Source organism: Vollenhovia emeryi, unplaced genomic scaffold, assembly GCF_000949405.1.
Source record: "Vollenhovia emeryi isolate VEMERY1.0 unplaced genomic scaffold, V.emery_V1.0 DF939124.1, whole genome shotgun sequence".
Classification (NCBI taxonomy): domain Eukaryota; kingdom Metazoa; phylum Arthropoda; class Insecta; order Hymenoptera; family Formicidae; genus Vollenhovia; species Vollenhovia emeryi.
In genome coordinates, this window is record NW_011967242.1 from 2,796,224 (window position 1) to 2,814,951 (window position 18,728).

General features: G+C 42.7%; 3 protein-coding genes across 8 annotated transcripts in view; 1 reads left to right on the plus strand and 2 right to left on the minus strand.

The window, feature by feature from the left end:
* The window catches only part of LOC105569457 (cyclin-dependent kinases regulatory subunit), a 38,652-nt gene that overhangs the window by 3,190 nt on the left and 16,734 nt on the right, over positions 1-18,728 (minus strand). Inside the window, exon 1 of one of the 5 annotated variants that reach the window (XM_012025945.1) lies at positions 11,049-11,356. The exons of 1 other annotated variant lie outside the window; for it this stretch is intronic. The gene's annotated coding sequence lies outside the window, so the exon portion shown is untranslated. Of the gene's footprint in view, positions 1-793; positions 899-11,048; positions 11,357-18,728 lie in introns of those variants that run through there. 3 more of the 5 variants (XM_012025946.1, XM_012025947.1, XM_012025944.1) reach the window with 3 other exon arrangements.
* The window catches only part of LOC105569456 (5'-3' exoribonuclease 2 homolog), a 31,418-nt gene continuing 13,712 nt past the window's right edge, over positions 1,023-18,728 (plus strand). For both annotated transcript variants that reach the window (XR_001009510.1, XM_012025943.1), the window contains exons 1-15: positions 1,023-1,264; positions 1,751-1,878; positions 1,976-2,087; positions 2,151-2,324; positions 2,539-2,701; positions 2,991-3,451; positions 3,822-4,028; positions 4,235-4,378; positions 4,508-4,671; positions 4,790-4,958; positions 5,042-5,131; positions 5,336-5,492; positions 6,898-7,126; positions 7,406-7,612; positions 7,980-8,065. Coding sequence is in view for 1 of the 2 variants with exons in the window: in XM_012025943.1 (XP_011881333.1) it covers positions 1,190-1,264; positions 1,751-1,878; positions 1,976-2,087; positions 2,151-2,324; positions 2,539-2,701; positions 2,991-3,451; positions 3,822-4,028; positions 4,235-4,378; positions 4,508-4,671; positions 4,790-4,958; positions 5,042-5,131; positions 5,336-5,492; positions 6,898-7,126; positions 7,406-7,612; positions 7,980-8,065 (2,566 nt within the window). In the remaining variant the exon portion in view is untranslated. The remainder of the gene's footprint in view (positions 1,265-1,750; positions 1,879-1,975; positions 2,088-2,150; positions 2,325-2,538; positions 2,702-2,990; positions 3,452-3,821; positions 4,029-4,234; positions 4,379-4,507; positions 4,672-4,789; positions 4,959-5,041; positions 5,132-5,335; positions 5,493-6,897; positions 7,127-7,405; positions 7,613-7,979; positions 8,066-18,728) is intronic.
* Positions 15,226-18,728, minus strand: part of LOC105569455 — a 6,966-nt gene continuing 3,463 nt past the window's right edge. The window contains exon 2 of the mRNA XM_012025942.1: positions 15,226-17,811. Coding sequence (XP_011881332.1) covers positions 17,481-17,811 — 331 coding nt within the window. The 3' untranslated portion in view covers positions 15,226-17,480. The remainder of the gene's footprint in view (positions 17,812-18,728) is intronic.

Consider the following 18,728-nt stretch of genomic DNA (forward strand, 5'->3'; position numbering starts at 1 on the left):
ATCATCTTTACATACTCCGTAGCCAATGAAATGTTCCATACAGCGTCTCTAGATAAGTTCAAGACGGTCTTGAACATAAGATCCGACTATGAATACCGTTCTTAGTCCAATTAGAGAAACAAGGAACCTGCGCCGTGACGAAAGTGAAGTTACAAAAGCTGATATTAGCAAACGAGTGCTCATACAATACACGAAAATATTACATAAATAAGGAAAACGTGCAAATTTTCTTCATTTTAGCAGAGAAAAGTCCCCTAATATAAGACAGCGGAGTTTCCGCTAAATCAACAGGCATCATCTGTTGCGTCCAGCGTGAATTTATTGTCCATGGAGTGAAATCTGTTTGACGGAAAATTGATTATTAGATCGCGTAACCGCGATAAAAGACTTATAGAATTTGGACGCTGGAAACCTACTGTCTTATATTAGAATCCTCACGATCAAGGACTTTCCTCCACATTATACATTCACTTCGTCCCGGCAGGACGAAAGGATTCTGCAACTTGAAGAACCGCGACAGCGCGTAAACTCCCGACGCATTCGTGCTAAATTCACGAAAGCAAATCGTTTTCCGGAGAGACCATTACAATTTACGCGCTCACAACGTGCCTCTATCCAGTCGGTACGATAGGATCACCTAACCTCGAAGGACGCCGCGACGAAAGTCGCGATAACGCGCGAGTGCAACAGCGAGATTCGGCCGAAAGGACGACGAGGTGGAAACATTTTAATTCACGTCTATCGAGCGCTCTCGTATCGTGAAACACGTCCGATTTTTATCCCAAATTCATACCTGAACTTACAAACACACCTCGTCTTTTGAAGGTTTCCCACGTAAATACACGTACCCTGGTGTACACGAATGTATCCAGACGCGACCCGTTGCCAATTGTGTCAAAGGTGCGTTCAGCAGTGCAGCCTAAAGTTTCCCAGCCGTCGCGCAACTCTTCCACGGGCGGCGCTGACAAGCGGCACCGCATCCAACCCTGTGTCTCGTATCGCGGTACAAGCGTTGGTTCATGCTCGAGCAAAGGTCACGAACTCTAACCAACTGCGTCCATCTCGTTGGCGTTTAAGGTTAGACGACGGTGTACGCGTTAAGTGCGGTACGATTTAATATGACGCGATAGTGTCGCGACGTGTAATCTGAGGTTTTCGCGTGATCGCCAAGTGAAGTCCAGAACGAGACATGGGTGTACCAGCATTTTTCCGTTGGCTCAGCCGCAAGTATCCCTCCGTAATCGTCGAGTGCATCGAGCAGAAGGTGGGCAAAACCTCCCGGGAGGGTTCTCCAACTTTACGCGTCTCCGTAGCTCAAGCGCTTGGCCCTCGGCCTTTGGTTCCGATCGCTGCGTTCGTAGGTCGCGCGAACCTTTCAATTGCTACGTGCGTCTGTACGTTCGCGTGAAAATTTCCCGATTGACTTCTATGCCTGTAACCTTGATGAAAGTTTTCAGAACGATGCTCCATTCACTTCCGTTTACGAAGCGTCTGCAAAGTTAAAACTTTTATGTATCCGAACAATTTCGAACGCACTTTATTCTATACCCGATGTTTTCAATTAGAGTAAGAATAAAGATTTTCTCCTCTTGCTGAAGATGTTATGTAACTTTCGTAACTGCAAAGACTTTGTCCGCTTCCGTAAAGAAGGTTTTTAGGATTCAGAAAGATTTACGAGACACGCACGTTTTCTTCTTAACGTTACATTATTTACGATGGTCCGTGAGACTGTATAATTTTCTATTCCCAGCCGGCAACCCCAGACGGAATATGCATTCCCGTGAATTCAGCAGAGCCGAATCCAAACGGGGTGGAATTTGATAATTTGTACCTGGACATGAACGGTATAATACACCCCTGTACGCATCCCGAGGACAAGTGAGTATCGAACGAGACGCGAATAATTTGTACGCAAACAATCGGCATCGGTTTGCAAGGCATTGCTTATGTGATCTTGTGCTCGTACGAAATGTAGACCCGCACCCAAGGACGAAGATGAAATGATGGAGGCCATTTTCGAGTGTATCGACCGATTGTTTCGTATCGTCAGACCGAGGAAGTTACTTTACATGGCGATCGACGGAGTCGTAAGTATTTCTCGCTTGTGCAGCGAGCCGATGGAATTGTAACGTGTACGCATTGTTACGCAGGCGCCCAGAGCTAAGATGAATCAACAAAGATCCCGGCGATTTCGCGCGTCCAAGGAAACGACTGAGAAGATTAATGAGATAGACAGGATACGTTCGGAATTGGTCCTCAAGGGAGCAGCCTTGCCACCGGAGAAACCGAAGGAAGCGCATTTCGACAGTAATTGCATCACGCCGGTTTGTAGCACTGAAATATAACGAAATAAATAAGTTGAATGTACGATATGTCCAAAAATATTTCAGTTGTTAAGTTTAATTGTCAATTTTTGTACCTCTTGATCAATGAAACGGAACTGTTTGTTATTGTACTGTTTTTGTTCAGAAAGATATTAACTCACTTGAGTAAACTGTAAGGTTGCATAATGAGTATATCAAAAACTTGGTATTCCAGGGCACACCGTTTATGGCGAGATTATCCGCATGCTTGCATTATTACATTCATGAGCGTTTGAACAATGACCCGGGTTGGAGGAATATTAAAGTAATATTAAGCGATGCTAATGTTCCCGGTGAGGGAGAACATAAAATAATGGATTTTATACGGCGACAAAGAGGTGGGTTGGTGTACAAGATTATTTCGTACACTGAAAAAAAATCTGGTAAATTCAACCAGTCGTCTGTTAGAAAATGGACGAATTTCTTTGGGATTTACCAGATGTGTAGTGAAGTCTGGCAAACTTCTGGTTATGAAATATCTTTCATGGTAAATCCTAAAGAAATTCTGATTCGTCCATTTTCTAACAGATGACTGGCTGAATCTATCGGATATTTTTCTCAGTGTACGTATAGATTATGAGCTGCGTGTAGAAATTAAGGATTTGCTACTTTTGTTACGTGTTGCAGCACAACCGGATCACGATCCTAATACGCAACATGTTTTATGCGGAGCAGACGCCGATTTAATTATGTTGGGTCTCGCTACGCATGAACCTAATTTCACTATTATACGCGAGGAATTTAAACCAAATAAGCCGAAGCCCTGCGATATATGTGGTCAATTGGGGCACGAGATGCGCGAGTGTACAGGCGCGGCAGCGAACCAACAGCCGGAGGAAAACGTATTCGGATCTGAATGCCAGTTCATATTTGTGCGATTAAATGTTCTCAGAGAATATTTAGAAAGAGAGCTGTACATGCCAAATCTACCGTTCAAATATGATTTCGAGCGTGCCGTCGATGATTGGGTGTTTATGTGCTTCTTCGTAGGAAACGATTTTTTACCTCACCTCCCTTCTCTGGAAATTAGAGAAGGCGCGATTGACAGACTTGTTGCTCTGTATAAGAAAGCAGTATATAAAACTGGAGTACGTAATATTTCTTACAAAGCAAGTTGATACAGGAAATTAATAATTACAAAATTGTACCTTTATTAACTTCGACAAATGTGTACCCTTTTATATTATAATGTATTTTACATTATTGTTAAATATTATGTTTAAACGGAGTTAAAATATATTTTATAGACCTTTTTATTTGTGTTACATGCCGCAATTAATTCGCGCCAAGTTTTCTGCGTTAATTATTTTTAACCCGTTAAAAAATATGTACTTGTAATTAAAATTTAAATTCTATAAATTTATGAAAATATATCTATTAAATTTTAATATCGAATAAATTCAAGCAAATGTTTTTTTACAGAAAGTAAATTGTTAACTGTTTTTTAATTATTTGCAGGGTTTCTTAACTGATAGCGGTGACGTTAATTTAGATCGCGTACAGTTGATTATGTCAGATCTTGGTGATGTAGAAGACGAGATCTTTAAAAAGAGGCAACAAAATGAATTGGCATTTAAGCAACGTGAAAAAATAAAAAAGAAAAGAAGCGAAATTATCAGTAATTTTAAACCAACGTGGATTCCTGCGGGTCAATTTGCACCCACTGTAAGAGATTTCTATTTCATTATATATTCTATATTTATCAGAGAAACTAAACTAAACTGATTTAATTTAAATTTTTCCAAGTTTTCCTAGTTCCTGAAAATTGTCAGCTTCATTCAAACGTTGCTAAGAAAAGATTTGTTGTTAGATCTTGCAACCCTGTGATTGATATGTAACGTGTGAATTTCAAAATATTATAATCTTTACAGGCTCTTGGAAAACAAAAGGTAAAATCCATAGAGAACGCACGTTATGAAGCTTTTAAAATGCGTGTAATGGGTAGGAATTATAATACGAGCGCTGCTGAACAGTCGGGCCGTAATAACGATCTAGAGAGCATGCTAAGACCTGAGGTATTCAATTTTACTTCCTTTAACATAATTAATATTATACGGTCTAAAATTTTTTAAGACGTTTCTGAATACGTATGCGCGATGTAATATTTATCATAACCGAGCCGACATTTTTAATTCTGTTACTAGGGCACGGGCAGTAGAGGACAAAAACGTAAAGCTGATGAGGTTGCGCCGACCGATGACTCGGATGACGATCAGGCGCACGATGAGGTGCGACTTTGGGAGGATGGTTTTAAAGATCGATATTACGAATCTAAATTCGACGTATCTCCCGACAATCTCGCATTTAGGTAATAACGAATGGAAATAGAACAATGTTTACACGTAAACGGTTTCTTTTTCTGACAAATAAAATTATTTTGCGGCGGATCGCATCACCTCTTATTGGTACCACTTGTTTGCTTGTAGAAACAACGTCGCTTTACAATACGTGCGAGGCTTATGCTGGGTCTTGCGATACTATTATCAGGGCTGTGCATCGTGGCGGTGGTATTTTCCGTACCATTATGCGCCATTTGCCAGCGATTTCATTAATATCGGCGGTCTTTCTACAGAGTTTGAGAAGGATACTATACCAGTAAGTGTTGTATATCCTTTAAGTGTAAGTATATCTTGTGAATATACGTGTGCACCGTTACTTAATGATATTTTGTTACACAGTTTCGCCCATTAGAGCAATTGATGGGTGTATTTCCTGCTGCCAGCAGGAAACACGTGCCTGAGCCGTGGGCGAAATTAATGATGGATCCGGTACGTATACTTTTATTATGATTAACAAAAAGGGAGGAGTGGCGTTAATCTGTTTTAAATAATTAAATTAAAATGCTTCGGCAACTATTACTGGGAGTGCTAAAGAATAATTAGTGTACTGTAGAATTGGATAACCACTAGTGCTTTTAGCAGATTACTTTTCTTCGTCTTTCTTATCTATTCCCTTATTTTTTTTGTTTACAGAAATCTCAGATCATTGATTTTTATCCAGAAAATTTTAAAATCGACTTGAATGGAAAGAAATTCGCTTGGCAAGGTGTAGCCTTGCTTCCATTTGTTGACGAGAAAAGATTGTTTAAGGCTTTGGCACCATATTACGACAGTTTAACGGAGGCAGAAAGTGAGTAATACAAACGTTCCTTACACTAAGATCGACTTTTTCCACGCAAATTTGTGTGACTGCCAATAGTTGGATTATTAGTTTGCAATATAGTATTAATTTTATTATTACTGTTTAGATATTTTCTAAATGTAAGTCCAAATCTATGACGCGATAATATTATATATATTCAGTCTATGAGCTATGCGAATCTAATTGTAAAATATTATTTAAACTTACAATTTTGCAATTATTATCTGTTTCATTGTTCACTCAAATAATAACCAGAGAAAGCTATTCACTTTTACAGCAATATAATATTGCGCTAAATGCTTCTCTATGAAATAGTTCAGTCTAGACAGTAATGCTTTATATGAATATCTAATATTGTATTACAAAAGTCACTTAGGCATTCATAGTCAGGTCTTGTGTTCAAGACCGTCTTAAGTTTATCTTAAGATGCTGCGTGGAATATTTCGTTGGCTACAAAGTATCCAAAGATGATCTTGAGACGATCTTAAACAGAAGATCTGTCCACGAATACCGGCCTCAGATACGTGAAAATATATTTCAAACATTTCTATCCTTCGGATTACCAGTAGTCTTTGGATCACGAGCGTTTTTACGTAAAATAGAGCATTTTCAATAATTAATATCTTTTTGATAATTAATAATGTTGCCGCTGACACGGCAACGCGAAGTAAGTCCAACTCAAAGTTTCGCGCCCCCTTGAAGTAGGCCGCGAATCTCGATTTCAAGAGCTAACTTCGCGATTGGCTCGTTCAGTTATCCAATGGGCGTGCAGTCTTTATAGAAAAACTGTACGCTTCCCCATAAAACCTGTACGCTCATTGGATAATCGCGCGTCACTCGTCGCGTCCGGTCTGAATGAGCCAATAGGGAACGACATTCGGATCACGTGACCGCGTCGCAATACTCTCCCCCCCGCTAACTTCAGGGGATTTCGAAAGACGCGCGCTCCCGCCTAAATTCCTGCCTCGCGGGAACGCAAGCTGCTGGCTTGGCATCAATTCGGACACTTTCAAGTTGCGGTTTCTGCACACACGGGACGCGGTAAGGCTTGCAACGCGGCGAAAGTTCGCGCGACCACCAATCCAATCTTCCGCGGCGCCGAATAAGCTCGGCACTCCTTAACTTCAATGGCCGCCGCGCCAACTTCTGCAACGCGCTTCGCCGCGCATTCCCGCGCCCTGCGTGCAGAACCGTTACAGTCGAGCCCGATACAATCGTAATTATAACACATAGACTTGTGCGTACACGCGTATCGTAGGGTGCGTTACGTTTCGCGCGTGATGCATCGTTTATCCTTGCGCAACGTTCGGCGAGTAACGCGGCTAAATGACGCGTCACGCGCGAAACGGAACGCACCCCGAATCCCGGCCTACATTGCGTCCGCCATTTTCAGAAAAGAGAAACGTCCGCGGCGACGACAGGCTGTACGTCGGGATGGAAAACAAGGGCTACGACTTCGTGAAAGGCCTCTACGCGAATCGCATCGGGTTCGACAAAGAAGTCGAGATAAGCGTGGACGGGATGCGAGGCACCGTGTGCCTGTCCGAGGACTGCGTCAGCGACGGAGGTACGCTACCTTCGCCCGTGAGAGGCCTGCCGGTTAGGAACAACAAGGTCTACTGGTTCGTATACACGTTAAACTGGAGACCCTGCAATCGGAGACCGACTGGCCACAAAAGAGTTCGTCAAATTTCTGCGAGCGAGAGAGAAACGTAGGCCATCTCACTCTTCTACGATTCCTCTCTCTCACTCACTCACGCAGGAATTTGACGAACTCTCCTATGGCCAGTCTCTGATTACAGGGCCTCTACGTTAAGCTAATCTCCTAAAAACAATTCGATACGGTCATTACCGCTAGTGGAAGATGGACAAGGGTTTAGATGTATCTCCTTGGCTTGCAGCATCAAGTTCAAGGATCCAAAGTACGGTAGCAATCACATATTCCTCGCTCGCAAGCTAAAGGGGGCCCAAGAACCGTCGCGCGTCCTGAAGCCGCAGGACTTCGACGCTATGAATCATAAGAACGGGGGCCAGTGGAAGCCGCAAATCGGTTTCACCCGATCTACGCAGTCAGCTACGTTGGGGCAGGCAGGGCACAGGATGCTGGAGTGAGTGTTGTTAGTCGCCGCGAGATCAGTCCGCGTGTACTTTTACCGACAAATGTGCTTCTCGTGTCTCTTCGCTCTTTTTCTTTTATTCAAATGACGCGGAAGGTGCGTAGAGGATACTCGCAATAAAAACGCTACTGTGACGATCTGCAATTAATACCGTAAATTTGAAGCGTCTGAATTTAAGTCCAAAACAAGTTGCGACTCTTTTTCTAATTTTTCATGACGTTCTTTGTGGAATGGTATTTAATATGCAATGTATTTTGTTTTGAATTGGAGAAATTATTTTGATTTTTTTTCTTCATAATAAAATATTTTATCGTATTGCGCGAGTGCGGATAAGGCACTTTAACAAGTTCTTTTACAGCCACCATGTGAGCCACAACAACAGACCTGCTCAGAGCTCGTATGCGAATGTTCCCCCGCCAGGGAATTTATACAGCCAGTTTCATGGTGAGTCTTTTCATTTTCGTAGGCATGCATCTTAGGAATTGGTGATACAACTATCAGACGTTGAAAGCGCAAGAAGACAAAAGTACTTTAAGTAGCTTCTCTCGTTGCACCGTTCAGCTTTTATTAAAATTGAGGCACAGAATTACGACAAATTTATATTAATATTTGAAAGTTTTTTTAACCGACAAAATTAATTTGGCAATACTTGACATTGCAGGCAGCTACGAACGTTAATTCTCGTCGCGCCTGTTTCCGTAGTAATATTATTTTGCGCGCCAATTCCGATTGAATGTCTGATCTAGGACTTTCGACGTTGGCTAGGTGATGCACGGTACGTGTTTACGCTGAGATCGGAACGCCGTGCGAGGGGAGGGATTGAATTGGAGGGTCGGGAAGGGCTCGCGTTGCGACCCTAACGAGAGAGCGCTTCGCAATCAGTCAGTCAGTCAATCGTTTTCTAACTGGGACCAGTTTCTCCTACTACTTGTTTTACCCCTTGTGCCTTTGACAATACCGAGATTAGAAGAGTCGAATTAAAGCGCGTGCACGCGACTTCTTCGGGTTAGGCGACGTCGGGTGGGATCGAGCCCAAGTTTTCGTTGTTCCTCTCAGCCATATCTCGCCCTCTGTTTAATTACAATTGACGGGAAATTATCGCTCGCAAAATAATTTACATCGAACTGCGGCCGAGTGCCGATCCTGTTATTTCTTCATTGCGAAAAAAAAAGACGGTTGCTTTCCAGTCCACCCTCGCCTTTGGCGTAAACAAATTTTGTTGTTCCTCAAAATACTCCAAAGACACAGATCAACGTACCATGATACAGACCGCAAAGTGTCGCAGCGACTCCCCTTATACAAAATATTCTCAGTTACAGTGCGCGCGACAGATAACTTGTTTAGCACCAAAATAAAGGAGTCCCCTATTAAGAGATAGCGGAGTTTCTGCTAAACTAAACAGGCATCATCTGTTGGTCCCACCGTGCATTTAGTGCCCTTGGAGTGAAATCTGTATAGTGGAAAATTGATTGTTAGCTCGTGTGATCGATGCGAAAAAAGATTTGTGATTGAATCTGGACGTTGGAAGCCTGCTGTCTCATAATGGAAGACTTTCCTCTATCCGGTCATAGATTGTTATAGAAAACATTTCCCAGCATTCCTGCGCGTATGCCTGGATATTACAATAGTTTCTACCCGACCTCTGAAGGAATGTCGGGAATGATCTGGATTTAAATTACATGCTATTTCATCTCTTCGTAAAATCGGAGGGCAGGGAGAGAAGAGAGCGCGACGAGTTGCCCCACGTAGCGCCGCTCGTGTCACGAAGGTGGGCGGTGGTGAACCGTTGGTAGGTGGACAAACGATGAATCGGCAGCGAGTCGGAGGGTGGTTGACGTTGGCTGGCGCGGAGGGCTCGAAAGCACACGAGCCAGCGGGGATGTGACGAGGGAGGGGAAGAGAGGCGCCAGAAGCCGAGGGACCCTCGGCTCCTGGATTAGCTCCGAGGGTAGTTCGTCACGTAGAGCGTGACTCCGGCCGTTTTGTTGTTTGGCACGTCGAGGCAACGACGGTTCCCCGGTTTCGCCCAATTATAAAACAAACGCGGCGCACTCCGTAATTATCCAATTAGCGGACGTGCCTACCCGCCTACCAGCCCCCCTCCTGTGCATCGCGTTTTCCCCGGCCTCCTCTTCCCGTCTTTGCGTTCCCCGATACGTTCGTACGAAAACCATTGTAATATCCAGCGTTACGCGCTGGAGTGATGGGAAATGTTTCCTATAACAATCTATGACCGAGTATTTTAGTGTGCCAAACAGTTTATCTGTCGGTGCTGGGGATATTTTGAATAGGCATTTAGAATTCAGTAAATTTGAACTTCACAAGATTACTTGACCATATCGGGCATATTTTTATGTTTAAACTCGCAACATGATTTGCGGTCCTTCTCAAGTTGATAATCGTGTCAATAATTCCGTATATAGTAAACCAAAAGAACAGATCTCAATTTCACGAACGGCAAAACATGACTGTAGTAATTATTTTTAGTGAAAAAGCATTTGTTTCATTTCATTTGTTACATCGGATAACTCATGGTTCATCAGTTCGCTTTATATTTAATTTACCTTCCGTTTTCTATGACTACTTTATTCATGATATTACACGTATGGGATACGTTATGATATTATTTCTTATACGTTATACCTTACTCCCGTGTCTCGTTATGTCTCTCGGTTCTGTCGCCGACCGTCTTTACGCGCGAACATAAAAACAAAACGTTATATGGGGTATAAACGTGTGTGATTGATTTACCGAGGGGAGTAAATGCCACGCACAGACAGAAGCGAACCCTCGAGAGAGTAAGTGTCGAGGATACGAAATGGTTTTCTCGCGAAAAACGCGAAGGAGCTCGCGTCCTCTTCCCCGCAGATGCGTTACTATAACAGTTTATTATATTAGCTCGAACCAAAAATTCGAAAATTCCCTTTCCAGCATTTTTATCGGTTCAAGCATTAAAGATTCGAGGGAAATCAATTCGGAATATTAGAGCAGCGTGTCCCGTATATTGAGAGCGTATTTCAGTAATAGAGACTTTGTAGAAGCATGTCCCTCTTTGAACTCACAGAATATTGTAGATACAGAATATAATTGATTTGACAATTAACAATTAGAAACAAATCAAAGAGGAAATAAACGAAATGCAATCGACATTGATACTGCTCGTCCGTTTCGCGTATCACTCGGCCTGTGTCGCTCTTGGCAGCTTTGCAATCCCAACAAGGTTTATTTATATTTATTTATTAATAGTAACAGATTAGTAATCGCTACGCCCTACACGCCACTGCGTCCCTACGCGCAGATTTTCCCTATTGTGCGTTCGCGTAAGCGTACTCGCGTCGTGCATTATTAACCCGGTATGCGCAATCTGACGATGTTGAAGTAGCGAAACGACGTAGGCGAGCGAATAAACAAGCAAACGGTATCTTACCGGGGAGAGACGAAGCTCGGCCGACGGGGGTTGGTCGTACTTTGTCCGCTCGTCCATCTCCGTGTCCAGATGACAGGTGCAGGGAGCCCTCGTTAGACAAATTAAGCAACCTTTCTGGCCTCGCGGTGTTATATCTTCGTCTACTTTCATCTCCCATCCATTTTCTCTCTCCGCACGCACGCACGCACGCACATTCGTACGCATACACGTGCGCGGCTGTTCGTCCGGGACTGGTTTCGAGTGGACTGCAAACACTCGTGTAGCAGCGGCAGCAGCAGCAGCAGCAGAGGCTCGAATTGTGTAGAGACTGGGCATAAGACGAGTCTCCGGATCTGTACGGCTACCGTGACAGAGACGCCGATGATACAGTCCATCTTGAACCAGTAAAGTCCTCGAAAATTATCTCTCAACTCTTTCGATACGTCGCTTCCCTATATTTCGTGATGTATACGCTTCGAATGCGCGAGATTGCACGTTTTCCCAGGATTACTTTACGATCAACTACGATTCGAGCGAAATTATACATTTATTTAATCACGGATATGTAACTTCTTACAAAACGATATTTTGTTCTCCGTCCCTCTTTATTTTAAAAAGCATTGAATTATTAAAGCAATGCTTATTTCTGCGGGAGATCATATTTTGAAGGCATCAACGTTAACTTTATCCGTATAATTAGCAAATATATCGAGAAATCTTTTAGATTTGAATAAAATGCCTAAGTCTCCGAAATAATTTATGTTTTGTCGCAGTTCACAAAATCTTAGATTATTTCGGAACTGATTAAGTAGGTTAAAAATTTTTAAGATAACAATTGACAATTGACAATTTTATACACAAGAGATGTCAGATCGTTTCTCGTACAACGAAACTCCTCGCTGTTCCCTTAGGCGTTCTAGCGTGAATACGTGTGGTTTTTTTTTACGGGACCGCTAAAGCTGGTGCGAAAATTAATTACAGCGACGTAGCTTCCAGTGTTAACCTAGCGGAAAACGGATATACGAAACGCGTAAGTGCTGTGCACGCGTGAAGAATTCTTAAAGAAGAGGAAGAGAGACGCGGACTGAAGGGAGACAGGGCGAAAGGTGCGCGTCTTCTCTTCTGCCGTTTCTTTAACCATTCATTCAGACCCGCGGCCTATTCACGGTACGTTTATCTACCTGCGCATCATGGGATCCCCATTAAAGACGGGTTCCATTCACCTACGCGTGCAATGACGAACTTATCCCTCGGATCTTGGCAGGCAGTCAATGTCCACGGTTCTCTTTTGACCCTCGCTTCGAGACGGCGATGAGAGGAACATTTGATAATCCTTGACGCCAAAAGACAGGCGGAAATTTAATCGCCATTGACTTGGTTTTTCAGTGAGAGAGAAAGAGGAAGAGAGAGAGAGAGAAAGTTGCGCCTCACGATACCGTCAGATTCGCACTTCGATTACTAATAACGCGCGATTTCACGGCCAATAAATACTTGGGCAACATTATCGATATCTCCAATCTCTCATTGCCGCACATTCGCCTTACAGTTATTCTCTTCAGTTCAGATACGTAATTACGTCATATCTAATGTTCAAGTAGTCTTTTATGCTCTTCGACGCGCGCGTGTATTGTCTCCTTCATTTTTACCTTTCTAACATCCGCATTTTTCTTTCTACTTTTAAGTTAAATTTATCAAAAGTTAGAAGCTAACCAGTTTTTCTAATGAATTTACACACCTGTACTTTTATGAAAGATTTCCAAGAATGTTCAACTCCGTATTAAACAAAATAGTAGTAATAATCGCATCGTTATAATATTAAATTTATGATATTGGAAGAGACATATATTTTATTCGAACATATTCTGGCAGAGCATGTGAAACATTTCCTAAGATATTCACACTTTGCAATTCTACCTTTGTATTTTTACGCACGGAGAGAGTTTTCTCTTAAAATTTACCCTGAAAATCATGTAATCGTGGGACACCATAGCAGTTTGAAGAACTTTGTGAGAGTTTTTTGAAATTTTACCATACATTTTGCTACAGGACTAGGGAAAAGGGCAATGAAATATGAAGATAGGATTAGAAAAGAGAAAGAAGATAGGTGGATCAGTAAATGTCTGAAAGAGAAAGAAGAGGAAGGCAAGAAGTACCTATATATGGAGAAAAGAGAAAAATATTACAACAGGAATGGATGGGGAATAGGAGCTTTAGAAGATTTAAAAAGAGAACTGAATACTGGAAATTATAGGGAGAGATAGAGAGGTACAAAGGCAACGAGAGGAAAATAGGATAATAGAATCGAGATATAATAAAAGGTATAAAGAGTTAGGACAGGAACGGGAGTAGGCCCAAATACTTAGAGGATAGGAACGTGGGAGAGCATGATATAGGCGACAAGATTAGAGCATTAATGAATTTGAGATGCGGTAATCTGGAAAGGTGTAATAAATACTGGCTAGAAGGAAATTAATAAATTACATTACCATACATTTCACTAGTAATTATACTTAGTACACGTTTTATTAGTAAAATGTATGGTAAAATTTCAAGAAGTTCTCGTAAAATTCTCCAAAATGCCAAATCATCCCGCGATTACATGATTTTCAGGATAAATTTTGAGAGAGAATTCTCTCCGCGTACCAATAATAACGTCAAGCAGAATGAAAGACAGAGCTTGATGGTTTAATTTTTTGCGAGCTTACCAAATGCAACGGACGATATTTATTTTGTAAGTGAGTTATTATCATCCCCCTTATGTGCCAATGCCATGAATGTGCAATTTGATAAATTTTGAAGTCTTACGATGTAAAATGTAATCAGACAATTCTTCTTTCCTTTCTTCAGATAATTCTTTGCTATACTACACAGCCGTCGTTTTAGCAGTTAGGAACAAAGACGTTCCCACGAAAAGTGAAAAATGTGCACATTCATAACTTTGGCATCGACATAAACGTCTCTATTAGTTTCTACAATAGAAAAATTATTGAGAGTCTGTCGAGAAGACTGGGGTGCTCGGGCAAAATGTGACGTATCTCGACAATCGCGTATTGGCGACGATATTTGACGCGATATAAATTAGTCGATGGGCGATAATATCGGAGCGGCGCGCTTCTGCGGGACATAAGGCATGAAGCTTGTTTTCCGTGGTATGGGGTTGACGGGCGTCACCGGCAGCGCCGCGGCTAATTTCCTCGGCATTGAGCCGCATTGTGCTCTAAATCGGCCTTCCCGCCCCCTCGCCCCCCTCGCAAAACCCACCCGCTGCCGCAATCGCGCATCGGGAGCGTGAAACCCTCGGTGAAATTCGTCAGAGTCCATTGAGAGCCGGGGTCAGCTATTTTGTTTGCGCGATAGCCGTGTCTGTGAATGGCTTTAATAAAAATTAACTTGCACCGCCCGGCGTGCACTGATCTCCTTAACTCCTTCTCGCGCGCGAATTGTTTTCCTCGGCGAAAAAATGTACGAGCGTTCTTTTGTGAGGGGAAAAAAATGAAATCGACTCGAGATTAATGAGAAAAATTAGTCAACGCACCATGTATATGCAAGTGAATCTCAAATCAACACATACTTATATGCCGTAGAAAACGTTGCGACATTTAAGAAATGTTTGTAGGAAGGCAACTTTAATAAAGTTGCTGCAATGTTTTTTGTGGCTGTTGCATTCTAAAACTCTCTCGTTGCAGTTAACGGGTTACGAAAGTAAAAATAGAAGCTTGTACTTGATACAAGTGTTGCGTCCGATGTGCAGAGATCAATTAAAATTCGTTATGTCGTAAATTGACCTATTTCAAACGCCTAAAATATGTCAGGGGCTTCTCTTTTCCTTTTTTTTTGTTCCAATGAAAAAGCCAAACGTGAAGCTGAATTTTTATTTTTGACAACTGACAAAATGAATTCCCTTCTCTGCACCGACAAGACATCGCGTGGCGCGGTGCGGGTCGAGGATGCGTGACGAACGGAGGGGTGAGTGAGCAACTCAGGGCGTCGAGAGGGATCTGCCCTCTTGTGAAGACTCCACCCGGTAGACAGTCTCACTAATTACGCCGCGCCTCATTAGCGTGGAAGCACTGCTGTCACTTAAGGATACGTGCGACTACTTCTATTCTGCTCTGTCAAAGATGACATTTTTTTTGCTTAAGAGGGTCACAATGAGGGGCAGGAGGGTAGTGGCATTCGCTGTGATTTCGCTGTGACACGAAATGTGCATGGCAGCGTTTCGAAGGAGCAACTAGATTTTCACTTCAATTGCCAAACCCACTCGTTAAAAAAGTAGTTACTTTTACTAAGACGCTTCTGTGCAAATCTGCACGTAAATCAAAGAGGAATAATATAATTTTTGTACGCGTGACAACTTGACAAAATTGGAAACGCGACGCGGCTGGCTTTCGCATTAAAGAAAACGTGAAGTAGCCTTCATGGAAATTCATAAATCATGTGAAATTTATTTGAAATAAAATGTCCGTGTTGGAACAGTCATCGTTGCAAAGTAATTTGCTATTCTCTATTCCTTCTTTTACTCTCGATTATTTGAGATAATATTGGTGCGTAATAAGAGATATTGGGTGCTGTTCGAATCTAACGGGCTACTCCGATCGATCTTTAGCGGGGTTGCTTTGATTATCAATTCCTCGCCTGACCGAACTTCGCGTCCGGCAGAAAGGACCCCCATTTACCCCTCCATTCGATTCCCCTGACACGTCCAATTCTCGATAAGCATGAAATTCTATTAGAGAGTCCCGATATCGGCACACGATTTCGATTTGTGTGTCGTGGAGGGTCAGTTTCCAGCGGCTAATCGAAAATTAAGGTCTTTTAAAGTTTTGCCCTGTGACCACGAGTGGAACAAGGATTCCTTTTTGAACGTTCATCTGAAACAAATCCGGCAAAGACTTTTCAATTGGTGGGAAATTAGCTCGAAATTGATTTGAAATTTTCAGATCTGCGGAATAATTCGATCTATACTAATGAACATTTTGTATGACGTGCGAAAAGATTAATCTATTTCTTACATATTAAGTATTGAGAAATAATCTTACGCGATATCTTACTTCCGACAATTTAACAGCGAAACCATGGGAATCTTAAAGCTTTCGTCATTCAGAAATGGCGAACCTCGATTTTTCGTTACGAGAAAATCCACCCAATCCTGCGCAGACCCGTCGCGTCACGTGCAATTCCGCGTCACGTTGATTTCCGGTTTCGCTTACACAGCGCAGCGTCGTCTCGAATTACATCTCGTGACCTGACTCGTAGAAACGAATGTTCGATAATTGACTGTTTACCGTGGTTTACTTGAGACGAGAGGTTGCAGTTTCGGGGGGAATCGAGATCGCGCTTCGTTCTGAAGGTTTACATGAATGGGCCTTCCCTCCCGCTTCTTCGCGCGTAATACCACATAAAGGTAAATGGTCCGTATATCCGAGAGACTATGAAAGGACAACCCTGCTTCTAGATCAAGCGGTACACCTGTTCCGCACCCTAATTTCCTTCTCTTTATTCTCTCGCGACCCTCGCTTCTTCGTGATATCCCGAGATTTCACTATAGGATGAACATCAACGACACTACAATCACTGCAAGGACAAACCAGATGTGACAATCGCTTTCTTCTTTAATCTGCTTATTGTAATCCATTGTCTGTCTTTAACCTGTTATTACGTCAATGTGACCAGAGAAATCTCTGTATTTTTGAAACGACTACTGAACCATTGATGATTTGTCACTTTTAAATAAGAAATTTTGAAGAGATTTACCGCGCGCTAATGTAACATTTGTGTGTCAACTTTCTTTTCTCGAATTATCGAAAAAACCAGAGTCCTGTCTATATCTTGAAAGCTAGAAATAAAGTCCGATGCATTGGTATTTTACGATGTAGGAAATGTGTCGGACCAATTTTTTGAAAACTGTAAATCTTTGAATTCTTAACTATTTGCCTCGGGCACATAAGAGTTTTCGATCGCCCAATTTTTAGCAGATCTCTTATGGCCAGCAGCAGCGTTAGGTTTCGTTTAGAATCTCGAAAGTTTACATGTCGACGAGCGAGTTGGCAGAAAATTTGTTGTAAGAACATTGTCGCTGTCTTCCGACCCGCCTCTGTAGCATCCCCCTTTTCTTTCGGCCGTGTTCTTTCCTTTTTCGCTTTCATTCCAATTAACCTTGAAGCCACGAAGCGGCTAGGAACGACTCGCCACGGGATATATGAGGGAGAGCCACCGCATAAAGGGAGCAGTCGAATGAGATTAATTCAAAAATGTCGACGAGCTCTCGCGCCCCTCGGTACGCGCACTCGTTTCCACGATAAAAACTCTACACGGTACTAACCAAACGAGAGGACACTAGCTCGAAATCAAATAGAAAATTTAATTTCGAGCAATAAAAAAGTTCCGAACGTACGTCCGAAAATGCTTCTCCTTCCAAAGATCGTCGTTGAAACGCTTCTCTCGTCGAACTTTTCAAATTTCATGTTCTTTTTCGTCAAAAGATTTACACATATTATTAAACACCTGATCATCAATTTCCTGAGCTTCCCACGCGCGGTCCTTGTTAAAAGAATTACGACGGTTTTCTCTAGAAACGCGGCCCCGCGTAATATTCCATCCTCCATTCGCGTTCCTCTCCTTTTTCCTCGCGGGCGGAATCTCGGCTCCGTGAACGTTCTTTTTCATTTGCAGTTTGGTACAATTTTCTCGCGCTCGGTTGCCTCGAGAACCCGCTCCGTGATTCGGGCGCGTTTGAAATATCGGGGAACCGCAGTAGTGCTCGAAATCCGACGTTAGTATCCTCCTGGAAAGTAAAGAAAAGGTGAGTCGATCCCAGGAGGGTGCGGTTTTCCACCTCATTTCCGCGCGAAGTGAGGGAACAAGGATTCTGGATAAGAATTCGGGACTTCTTTCCCTTTTCTCCCGCCCCCTCTTCAGTTTTCACCACTCTCTCAATCTCCTCTATTGTGCCCTCCCGTAGCAAGCGGTGAGGATCATCCGGCGAATCGGATTTTTGTAGGCGCCGCCGCGGTGAGCGATTTTTTACGTACAGACCGTCGGAACAATACCGTTTCTCTCTCGGTGGCTTTAAAATCCATTTCCCACAATAGTAACTTACGTGGAGTGCGTCAAAAGTCGCGGTAAGAAAAGAATTAAGTTTTAATAGTTAAGCTTATTTGTGTTTGAAGACGTGTCGAAAGTAATCGCTGTTTCTAAGCGCCGTGAAAATTCTTCGTTTCGCCCTTTCTTCAACATATCTGATGACAACAATTCTCTAACGATATTATTTCCAATAAAAAAAGCGCCGATCTCCTTCACTAACGGAAGCGTGAAATGCCGTATAAATACACACTTGAAAAAAATTTGGGGTCTATGATACGTTCGAAATCTCGCAAATCGTATCGGATTTCTCCAAGTCCATGGCTGGGTGAAGACCTCTCCAGTTCGGTTCTCCGTTCGGACTTGGGTTGCTTCGACTTGTTGACCTATCGTCCCATTCCTGAAGGATCCAGTTTCGTATCTTCAAGAACTTGACTAACGATCGTGTGTGATGGGCCGCATTTTATTGGCCGAATGCGGAATCTTCGAAAGTGGATCCGTCTTCCTTCTACCGACATTTCCGACATTTCTACGGTGACTCGTCCTCGCCGAGACAAATGTCAGCATTCCCTCAAAAATTATCACGAAGAGAGAGAGAGAGAGAGAGAGAGAGAGAGAGAG